The sequence below is a fragment of the Lissotriton vulgaris genome, chromosome 2_1 (assembly GCF_964263255.1).
Source record: "Lissotriton vulgaris chromosome 2_1, aLisVul1.2, whole genome shotgun sequence".
Classification (NCBI taxonomy): domain Eukaryota; kingdom Metazoa; phylum Chordata; class Amphibia; order Caudata; family Salamandridae; genus Lissotriton; species Lissotriton vulgaris.
Window position 1 is genome coordinate 388,610,935 of NC_141687.1, and position 12,522 is coordinate 388,623,456.

Sequence of the window (12,522 nt, forward strand, 5' to 3'; positions counted from 1 at the left end):
GAGACCTGTGGTACATTGGTGATGGCATTCCAGTGAAAGCAACTGGGAGGATTGCAAGACCTAAAGATAAATGACGCTCAGGGTGCTTTCGGTAATACAGGAGACTATTGCGAGCAGAGAGTAGCAAGCGGAAATGAGCACAGAGTGAAGGATTTTGTGAGTGCTGGCTAAGGCATGTGCCCGGTACTACTTAGAAAGGCTTCATCGGACATTTTGGTTAAAAAAGTAGAGAGTGAATTTGGTGGCAGATCTACGCTTGGTATGGACATCCAAGAAGAACATTTATAGTGCGAATGTAAGTAACTCCAGGACATCCAATAGAAAAGGAATAGTGGTATGGGTCAATTATAGGCACCCAAGGCTGTTATAACGTAGTTGCGGTGATCAGAAGCGTGACCACAGGGACAATAAGGTACATATGAAAGCCGGCACACATAAACAGAGCGATGTTATAATAAGGAGGCAGCTTGTTGTTAGTGAAACAGGGGTGGTTGTTAATTTATGGTAATTTATGATAAGATCAATTGTAGGACGTATGGTTTACTTTACCACATTTTCACATTATGACCAGCAGTAGATCAAAATAACAGGATCCAAAATGTTTATAACCCACTCACCTGAAATAAAATTCACAGTTGAGATTGAACTTGTCACACTTCATGAGTATAAAGACATAACCTGATCCCTAAACAGCCATCTAGGATATTCATGTACGCCCGTCCATGTATTCCTGACTAAGACTGACAGTAAGAGGTGAGAGTCATACAATATACTGCCAATTCTTACCTTTTTAACTTCTCTCTGAAGGTGTTCAGGTTTATAATGTTTAAAACAAGGACAAGCCGTTAGCTTCCCTGTATACTGAACAAAGTGGATTTTGAATGACTTAACAAAGAATCTTACACGAAAAGGCTTGGTTCTGTACCTTCAACCTACAAAAGCATTTCCTAGAGGACTAGCGTGCATTTCTTTTTCTTTACTCTTTATGTCTGTCATAATAAGGGCGGTCTAGAAATGGCATTAGATCCGCACAGACCTAATACATTTCAATAACATTACAAGGACTCTTGTGCCTAATGCCCAGTGCAGGTTATCAGATATTTCACCGGAACATTGCATCATAACTTTTTAACTGCTGGTATTGATTGTTGTTCAATGTGTGCATACACCACCCATAAGAAGTTTATGTCCAGTGTTCTAGCCACAAGAACTGACCGCAGTGTAATTGGTATTTTATAGGCTCAGATAATGTCCTCGCTCCATCATGTACAATGCACTGGGCACACAAAGGTATACAAAACAGTGATGGATAGAATGCTTGAACTAATCTCAGCCAGTGCTAATTACTTGAGGCCGCATCCCAATCCATTATTATTTTGCATACCATGTCACCTCAGTTTGGACCCAGCTGTATGCAAATCAGTCTTGACCCTGCTCCAATATGAAAAGTCCAGCCGAACTGCCTGGGCAGGCAGTGATCTCTGGAGTGCTTGGGTGCAAGCAGAAATCTGGAGAGAAGCGCTGTTTCACAACTAGCAGTGTATCAGAATATTTCATCTGTGACCATCATCTATGTACGAATTCTGTAGGTGTTAGCATATTGTGAATCTTTGAAATTGATATATCGAGCCAATGCTTATGAATTTCACACAAAAAAGCATGGACACTGTTTTATATGCATGGATACATGTTTACCACATTATCTCTTAAAATGCTTATAATTTAAAATGATGAAGGGATGTAAAAGAATCAAATTTTCCTAATAAAGTTGCAGAAGTGCACTTGACACTGAAGTTGTCAACTAAGTGTTGAACCTGGCTGTAATAGCAACTGTAAATCAGGGAAGGAGAGTGTTTCGCACCCTGCCTAAGTTTTTTAAGCAATTTATATTACTGCAGTATGTGCTCCAGTGCAAATGTTTTGCGTTGGCAGAACTACAATAGAAGACAGCATCATGGGGCATATATACTCAGTATAGTATCTGTGCACCCAGTTTGCTTATTAGTGTTTTTGTACAACGTGTACAGGTGTCGAGCATGGACAAGTTGGAGTTTTTTTTTAAGCTCTGTAAATTGCCATTGCAGAGGATCCTATTTAATGATTTTCATGTTTCAAATTGAGGATTGGGACATTTATCTACATGGGATACAATGCTAGTGTAAAAATTGCAAAAATTGCTATGTAAAATTTGAGCATGGAGGCGAACAAAGTAAAAACCCAATATACATGGGAACGTGTAGAATAATTGTTTTTATACTGTCTGTATCACAGGTTAGGGAGAGAAACATGCACAAGGGCACAAGCAGTGAGACGTTCTACAAACAGACGTTTGATGCCACAAACCTCACACGGTGTTGGGATGAATGCATGGAGAAGTCATTGTATCTTAGTCGGAGGTCAGCCATCCAAGAGTACAACAAGCAGAATTTCTGGAAGAAGAAGGGCATCGCCATCCTACCTCTGAAGTTCTCCGTGGGATTCATTGACGGGTCGTACCACCAGGTCAGAGTTAAAGCCATGCCTTAAAGAGCAACATTCATGCTGGAACAGCAACCCCTTTGTCTTGTGTCAGGATAACTCAAAGAGGGGTAAAGCAGATTGGGTGTTTCCAAGTGGGAGGTGGGATCGAGAGGGCCTGTTGACCTATGGTGGTAAATATAGGAGCTGCTTATAAGTCAGGTGTTTACTTCACAAATATTATAAAGCAGGGGTCTCCACCATTTTCTATTATAAGAGCTGCTTAAGTTCAGTGAAAATCATTGTGGGCTACTAATATTAATAGTTTTGTAATTGTGATCACATCAGGAGAGATTACCTTAGTGACTTCCCTATGCATGATTACCAACAGTCATCACCTCAGCGCATCAGGCACCGTTGTTAACAGAAATGTAAAAATGCTTTATCAATTTGAAATGCCCCTGGCCCCAACGTGATAATATTAGTAATATGTCTTCTCAGTCAGGCAATTCTTTTTAAATATTAAATCACAGGTCATTCAAGGAGGGATCCTCTAATAAGTTTTGTTTTTGTTGAGTTGGAATAACTATCTAAGAATAGAATAATGGCACACAACCATAGTCGTAAAGATCTGTATATTTTGCAATATTGTGTTTTATTAGTTATGCATTGAATGAAGTACACAGTTTGTAGAAAGGCAGAGGTTCCCCCACATAAAATGTTGTAATGTTGGTTTTCATTAGCCACATGAGATGAACTAAATTGGACCCAGTATGGCTGATATGACTATTAGTCTATACTACTCTTGGGAAAGGTTTATGTATACTAATTTACTGCTTCAGTCAGCTTTTCCAGAGAAATCAATATTAGCTCAGCCAATCATTGAGATTTCATCAAGGCAGGGTAGCTGGACTTCATTGAGGAATAATCAAAATAACATGTAAATTGGTGTTTTATCTGTTCCTAGGCGGGAGCTTTAGTCAATATCTTCCTGGATGGATCGGTGTTGGTGACTCATGGGGGAGTAGAGATGGGCCAGGGGGTCCATACCAAAGTCTCACAGGTAAGGCCAAATAAGTGCATCACTTAGGTGCAGATAGAAGAACTGTCATTAGTATCACTGTACAGCACACTTTATGTAAGAACAGTATATAAATAGGGTTTAGGCCTTGTCCTGATTAACATTAACCTTTAAGTCACAGAAGCAGGGATTATCCAGGACCAACGTCTTTCATCTCAAGGAAAATGGCTATTGATAAAGTCCACATTTACGGTGAAGTGGCGTGTAAAAAAAAAGTAATTAGGATACGAGCCACCACACACACATCAAACAAGCATTTGCAATGCAATAGGTCTCGCATGTACACGAGTATGAGCTATTGGCATTGTAAATGACATTGCCTTTTATTTATGTGTAGAAACATAAATAAAAGACATTGTCATTTACAATGCTAATAGCTTGAAGGCGTGGGACTACCTTTTTTAAAGATAAAGGGCAGAAAAATCGAAGCTCTCGCTAAGGTGACCCATGTGGGCATATCAAATCATGTGTATAAAATAAAAGTGAAAGCTCACATTGAGCTCTAAATGTTGCAGTAAAGCACATTGCAGGAAAGTAAGACGTGCCTACAGTACCAGAAACTCATTAAAGAAAATAGGGGCATATTTACAATTACTGGCGCATCCCAGCAAATTAGCAGGGATGCGCCAGTAATTGTGCGCCATGCCTCCGCCACCCATGATGCGCCGCATTTACAATGCGGCGCACCATGGGGCAAAAACGCACAGATGCATCACGCATCTGTGCTGTAAAGGTATCGCATTGTTGGAGTTGCGTCGCTTGCGCGACGCAGCTCCAGCAATGCACCTGGGGGCCCATTCTACTAATGCTGCGTCAAGCCTTACGCCTGCTTCAAGCAGGCGCAGGGTTTTGCCGTAGCATTGGCCTAAAAGTGACTGAGTGAAATCTTGTAGATTTCACTCAGCCACTTTTAGGTGGCGTTCCTGCGCCGTAACGCCTCCCCTGCACCAGAACGCCTTCTTAAGGCGCAGGGCTTTACAACGTGACCCATCTCCCAGATGCGTCACGTTGTAAATCGGCCGCACCATGGCGCATTTATTGCGCTGCCGCTGCGTCGCAAAAGTGACGCAACGGCAGCACAAAAGGGGCACAAGGGGATTGTAAATCTTCCCCATAGTACTTACAGACGAAATAAGACGTACTGCGTAACAACCGAAGTAAAAGTATGCGCTGCCCAGGCTCCACCTAAAAAGTCAGCCTCTTCATCCACCTGAACAGATGTCCCGAGAGATGTAGCAACTTTTCATGCCCACTGCAAATTGTTTTTACAATGCCTTAATTAAAGAACGTGTTATCATTTATTTAGAACACTCACACCATGCTCCATTTAAGACCTCCAATTACTAATCTCAATTTCGTACACAAAACGCGGACATTCGGTACAGTGCGGTACGTACAGCAGTTGATCAAAATTAGATTGTAAAAGCCATTTACAAGATTTAAGTTTTAGGACATTGTAATGTGTCATTGTATTGAAGTGGTAGGGAGGCTGTCCCCTGCCGCAGAAAGCATTTGAAGGGTCTAAATAAAACTCAATTTTCATGGGTGCTTCTTGGCAACGGTGGAGAACAGCCGATTTTAGTGTATTCTTAATAGGACACCAAGCTTGATCGTACTGCCTCACAGCAAGCCCTAAACTACCTCACCAACGGTCGCAATAGTGGTGGTTTGTTGTTCCGACCCTGGCGGCTTCCCTACCATCACTTTCCCGTGTCCCTCGGTAAAGAAGAAATCCTTCAGCGTAGGACAGAATGTATTCCCTCACCCTTCCCGTTCACTACCCTGGCCTTGTTCACGCACCCCATTTGGTGTGCAGCAATTTCATGACGTAGGAAAGTTCACTGACTGACAGTCAAAACGAAAGAATCCTGTTGATGCAAGGCTGCTGCAGAAACTGACACGGAAGGAGGCTGGGCCCTTTGATTCCTCGTCATGGCCAGTTCGAGTCCCAGGGGTTCATGAAGTGGGGGAGAGGTCTCGTCTTCAGCACCATGGCCAGAAGACTGGAATGTTTAAAGAGCAGGCTGTCAATGAGATGACCCGATATGCATGATCAATTTCGGGCCTTGAGGTTAATGCAATCAATTAATAAAATTGTTCTAGTCCAGCCATGACGAGTGACGCTTGCAGGAGGGCTCACAGATCAGTGCAGTCGCTCGTTTTCTCCTAGATGCCTCAAGCACACAGAAATGCAATAAATGTAGGAATGCTCTGAAGTGCCTGAAACCCAACAGATTACTCCCATACTAACATTAAACAACAAACAAACAAGTAATCAAACAGGAGCACCACGCGCGGCGGAGGGGAGAGGAAGGGGAGCACGAGTCACTCGCGGGAGCAATAATTGCGACCAGATGGGCCGCTCGCTCCCTCGAATGAATCTCCTGACGTGCATGCCTTGCCATTCAAGGCAATGGAACTTGTGCACGTGCTTGGCTAAAAAGCCAGAGCGACGGCAAAAGGTCATTTGCCTTGCAACGCATGCGCGCTGCGAAGGCGAGACCTAAAAATTGGCAGACTGTGTTTGATTTGTTTTCCCTCACTGCAGTGGCGGGGAAATGTTTTGGAATTCTCAAGATGCTAATATTCTCTGCCTCCTGCCAGAGCCAGTTAGAAAAACAGTGGCTCTGATTATGTCAAGGCTTGATTACTGTAACGTGTTGTACCTGGGGTTCACACAGGGTCGGATCAATAGATTTGAAAGCGTTCAGAACGCCGCTGCTCGCCTTCTTTTGAATCTTCCTAGGGATGCGTCTATGGGAGACGCACTTAAGAAGCTGCACTGGATGCCGGTTAGGCATTGGTAATCTTTTAAAGCCGGGTGCTATTGTCACAAGGCACTTGCAAAAAAGGACCACAGTACCTTCAATCTCTGGTCAGACCATATATACCAACGAAAAATTTAAGATTGGCTGGGGAAGAAGGCTGGTGTCTGTTCCTAACATTAAAAGATCACTCTTAAGTGGGAGCTCCTTTGGCTACAAGGTACCAAAACTATGGAATTCTTTGCCTCTGACAATTCGCCAAATTCAGTCACAGTGGTCTTTAAGGGTGGGAGCTAGGGGAGATTCATTGTTGTATTTGTGGCAGCGATTCCTGTACCTAGCACCGGGACACCTCATTGAGGTAGCTACGTGCTTCATAAAATGCACTATAATTATTATTCCAAAGTGCTGTTTCTGTAGATTTTGTGAATAGAAGGAAAGCTCTAGGAAAATGACTGCACTCCATTAAAAAAGGCCATTGAATTAGCCATACGGCTTAAGCTGATTAAAAATAACAACAAAAAGTAGGACTAAAGTTGTGTTTGCCCTGTGTTGTAGTTCTTTTCACTTTGAACATGTACACAATGCACACTACAAACTACATTGTATGATGGTGCATGAAAATAAGTGTTATCATTTGTCTATTTGATTGTACTGATTTTATAAACCGTAAAAGGATTAAATGCAGGGTTCCGATCATCATGCCTTGATTCTTAGACATGGAGTACCCACACAGAACCCAGAAACGTAGCCAGTCTATATCTTCAATAATTTTGAGTAACTTGGCATTTTTACGTTAGATATGATTGTTCTCTAAAATGAAAAATAAATTTTTAATTGAAAACAATCTATCATTCCAGTAGAGTCTCAAACATCCTCAGCAATAAGCCAAGTGAAACAAAATGCAAAACTGAAGTTGAAAATATACTTCCGTTATTTACCTCTTTCTGTTGCAGATTTTGGTACTTTCCTCTCTCTTGTCCCTTTTCAAGGACTTGAGCAAGTTGTGGGGGAACGGTCATGAATCTAGTAAAGATCAGAACAGTCTTTCTGGGACACTACTAGAGTTCAGGGCAAGGAGACAAGGTAACAGGGGGTCCTTTTTTATGCAGATTTTCCAGGAAAGAGACTAAATATGATCAAGAAAGTAAGGGAAACATCCTTAACAGCACAGGCATTACCACGCAATGACTTTACCACTCATCATTTACCATTAATTGCCTTTAGAACGTAATACTTTTACCATGTATACCTTTATAATGCATGCCTTTACAGCGCAAGGAACGTGTAGTTAAGATAAGTATATGGGTAAGTATGTAAGTGTGTGTGTGTGTGTGTATATATATATATGTTTATATATCAAAAAACACAAAAAACACATTTGAGGCTCATTACTGGAAATTACGATTTATTTAGAATCCAGGCAAACACAGCATGCTTCCCCTTCTAACGTTTCGGTCTGGGATGGCCTTGCTCACAGGTGGGAATCATTTTGCAAAGTGCGCTCATGCGTGTTTAAAAGAGTAAAACATCACATGACTGTATGATATACTTGCTGATATATATATATATATATATATATATATATATATCAGCAAGTACTGGATCCCACCAATTAGGAGGACACAGAGACGGCACACCAGGAGATCTTGCACAAATCCTTTATTGCGCACTCTTTAACCAAGGACGACGCGTTTCGGCGTAAGCCTTTTTCAAGTAACCACCATATAACATTTTACCAAACTTATAGTCCAACATTTGTGTCGATACTCATAAACATAAAGAAAACACTTTTCTGAGTAAACAATACTCGATGGTAACATTCAATATTAAATGCATATATGCTTAAATACTTTGTATTCTTGAATTCATGATTACAGTGTAGAGTGGACATAAAACAATTGGTGTGTCGGAACGTACATCGTATTGTCTGGTATTAAACCACATGGACTAGGAAGACACATGGTCTGTAGGGGAGCATGGGCCGCTGAAAGAATAATGAGAGCCAATTGGAAATTATTAACATCCGATCCAATTGTGGGAGGACTAGTGGGCAATAGACCACAAATAACCTATCGCCGGGCACGATCTCTCAGAGATAGATTAGTGCATAGCTATCCCAAGGAATCATTAAAGATGAAATGGCCTCCGATTCCGAATGGCTTCACTACCTGCGGCAACTGTAAATGTGACCGCAATGGCAAATCTTGCAAGAACTACAGAACAGGGTCAGGTCAGATGAGAACTATCAATCAACAAATTAACTGCAACACTGAATTCACTATCTACTTACTGGAATGCCCATGTGGGCTCCAGTACGTGGGCAGTACGAAACATCCCCTAAAAGTTAGGATTCTACAGCACCTCCGTGCCATCTCGAACAAGGACCACAACTATCCAATGGCTCGCCACTATGAAGAAAATCATGGTGGCAATAATGGAAGCCTGAAGTTTTATGGCATAGACAAGATACCCAAAACCACCAGGGGTGGGGACCGCGAAACACAGCTGAGAATTAGAGAGTCCAGGAATATTATAGATATGGAGAGCAAGGCCCCGAATGGACTGAATTATGGGGAAGAACTATCATCCCACATAGGTTCCTGAGCTTACTAGTACAGGGCAGAAGCAAACCCGCAGAATGATGAATCTTGTTTACGTAACACTATCATGATTTTATTATAAGATTCCCCTTATATGTGCATATAATATCATCAAGGAGTAGAAAAGGTATAACCGGCACAAATGTGGAGGGTTGCATCCTTTGGTTTCTACTGTTATGTTATGGCGAATAACAATAAGGGGAATAGCACTGCACTCACGTAGGAAGATTGTATGTTGGGTATTCTTTGTATTTTAAACTGTATTGTTCAATTGTTATTTTTCACATGATTTGACACATTCACATATATAAACATCTCACCTTACACTTATCCCCTATGTAAAAGCACTCATGCTCTGACCCTACCACCCTTCTTCATTGTTATAAACTCAACCACATGATGGACAGGTTACGAGGGGAGCTCTCCTCGATTTACACATCCAGTAATGATCCATCGAATGTAGGATCTGATTGGTGTTCAGTGCCTACTCTTCCAATCATTATTTTGGCAGGGAGCTCCTACCGATTACTAGAACCTCGGGACCACAGTCTCGAACCCCGCAATGGCACCGACTGAACTACACTTCCCAGTAGGCATGGCGCCCGTTTGGTAGTTCTCGGAAACATAAATGTCTGGGATTCCAGTATAATTGTTAAGCGGACAATAGTTTAAGACACTACGGGTGTCCAATCACAATTTGCAAGTTCATACAAGGGAATATATTTGTGTAATCGAACTATGGGATGATGGCCGTATAATCTATGCCGGGCACATACTGAACTACATTACCCCGCAGGCATATCGCCTGGGGTAGTTCTCAGTCATATAATGCTCTGACCGAACTCGGAACTTCAATTCCCGACAGACCATGTGTCTTCCTAGTCCATGTGGTTTAATACCAGACAATACGATATACGTTCCGACACACCAATTGTTTTATGTCCACTCTACACTATAATCATGAATTCAAGAATACAAAGTATTTAAGCATATATGCATTTAATATTGAATGTTACCATCGAGTATTGTTTACTCAGAAAAGTGTTTTCTTTATGTTTATGAGTATCGACACAAATGTTGGACTATAAGTTTGGTAAAATGTTATATGGTGGTTACTTGAAAAAGGCTTACGCCGAAACGCGTCGTCCTTGGTTAAATAAAGGATTTGTGCAAGATCTCCTGGTGTGCCGTCTCTGTGTCCTCCTAATTGGTGGGATCCAGTACTTGCTGATAATTGAGGTAGCGGCTGCTACTACCGATGGCATCAACGTTGTCCTGGTCGAGGATCGCTCGAGCAGCATTTTGGACGCTATATATATATATATATATATATATATATATATATATATATATATATATATATATATATATATATATATTACGCTCGACTCTCCCAAATCCAAAAGAAAGAGGCAGCACTCGCAGACCAAGGTCATACCAAGGTTTAATTAAAGGGAAAAAGAAAAGCACAGACGCGTTTCGGCGTGAGCCTTCGTCAGTGTGTCATTCGTCCACATCTAACAGTCCATGTTATAAACAAGCAAACAGACCATAGACATTGTCATAGACATAGGACTACACCCCTTGTGCCACCGTGGGCGCCATCTTGGAATGGTGTTCTTCCCAAGGGTCTTTACTGAATTAAACATGAAGTGATCATGGTTAAAATATACACACACACACACACACACACACATACACATATATATAGGTTTCACTTACCTTGCAATGTAAAGGCATGCGTGGTAAAGGAATATGCATGGCAAAGGCATTGCTTTGTAAATGAAGTGCGGTAAAGGCATGCGTGGTAGAGGCATTGTGTTGTAAATGAAGTCAGTTAAAGGCATGCATGGTAAAGGCATTGCGTTGTAAATGAAGCATGGTATAGGCATGCGTGGTAAAGGCATTGCATTATAAATGAAGGGTGGTAAAGCAAATATTGTATTGTCATACATCCAAAAGTACCTGAAGTCTTAGAATAAAGCAAGACTGAAGCTCAGGAATGAAGCAGGTTGTGTGCAGGAAACTGAGAAAAACCAAAGGGGATGATGGACGGAGCGTTGACAATACAAACACTCACCCCCAGTCAACTGATCTGGGTTTAATCCATCACAGGAAACTGAGAAGCCTGCAGTGGAAACACTGAAAATAACATGACTCTTAATCACAGGTAGGTGAAAGTACAGAAATGATAGACAAACTATTGTAAATGATAGTTTACCTGCTCTTCAGAAGTGATTTCTCTGTGAGGTGGAAAAGATCTTAGGAGAAGGCAAGTAGCAGATTAATCTCACAGAGTTCAAGGAGACACCGAGCAGTTCCTTTTGAAAAGGAGTGCTGGGTGGTTCTCTATTTCACAGACACAAACCTTTGAGTCTAACTGGCACCCTTGGAATCAAAGAAACTCAGGATAATAATATAACACACAAGAATACAAGGAGAACAGTGGAAGGTACACAGAATCAGTAACTAGATTCAGGGGAAAAAATGGACTGGAATATGGTTCAAGGGCAGGGCTGGAATCTACAGAACCATGAATACTGGGAATCTGCACACTAACTATGGCAGGACAGGAATAGGCAGTGAGAACCGGAACTTGGAATACAAGACTATGGATCTGCATATCCAAGACAGGTCTGGATGTGTGCAGTCAGAACTAGGAACAAGGCAAACTTTTGAAACGAGGCAGGATAAACAAATAATAGGCAACGCACACAAATAACTGATCGGAAATCAACATGTAGTCAAACAAGTATGAAAACAGAAATTCAAAGACAAGCATAGAATTTAAAAGCAGGATCAAACAGAGCATAAAAAGACTCAGCAGGGTCAGTTGCAAGCTCCTATAGCAGGGGCTTGCCAGGCAGAAATAGCAGGAGGCTTAGGGGAGGAGCACACATGCAGAGAGAGAGCCTGGGGCACGGAATCAACCAGGTGTAAGGAATCCGGAAACAACCAATGAAGGGAAGGCAGAACTGGACTTTGAAAAGAGAAGATCAGGGCATTCGGCTGACACAAGACAGGCACAGGAAAGCCAGGAACGGGATACAGGTCAGAACTGAGATAGTGAAAAGTCCAGAATGCAGATTTAAAAGGGTAGGAAAGGCCGTGGGATCCAGTAATCAATAGAGCACCACCATCAGGGCATGACCAGAGTAGGGTTTGGAGACAGAAGGGACTGTGAGGGCCATGATGCATCAGGAAGGAGGTGCAGAAGCCTGGACTGGGACATAAGGTGAAGCTGGAAATGCCAGGAGTTGAAAAACGTTTTGGTGTAGCATCTGAACTCCACAGGGCCCTTGTGAGCACCACCTGATCGCAATATGGCAGATTCCTGACAAGAACATCCTGACTTGTAATTAGGGAATATGCAGTTTCTGAAGTAAATGGATGTACATGTGATTTATATTATAGAAAATGGTGGGCATCCTATTTACCCAATTCACAGAGATTGCCTGTTGAGCAAATCAGGAGATGCCCAACTCATGTTTTTCTACAATGGACTCTTTCATAGATTCACTTGTTTCAAATATTTCTCATAGTCAGGCAGGGGATACTTGGTACATGAATACATAACCGTTTTAGAAACAACTATAAAATGATAGAAAATATGAGA

The 12,522-nt window shown here is 41.8% G+C and overlaps 1 protein-coding gene across 1 annotated transcript in view; it reads left to right on the plus strand.

Moving 5' to 3' along the window:
* LOC147730418 (aldehyde oxidase 1-like) overlaps positions 1-12,522 on the plus strand; it is a gene marked incomplete at its 5' end in the record, with an annotated part of 524,934 nt that overhangs the window by 422,979 nt on the left and 89,433 nt on the right. The window contains 2 exons of the mRNA XM_086954065.1: positions 2,272-2,502; positions 3,425-3,520. Of these exons, the coding sequence (XP_086810191.1) occupies positions 2,272-2,502; positions 3,425-3,520 (327 nt within the window). The remainder of the gene's footprint in view (positions 1-2,271; positions 2,503-3,424; positions 3,521-12,522) is intronic.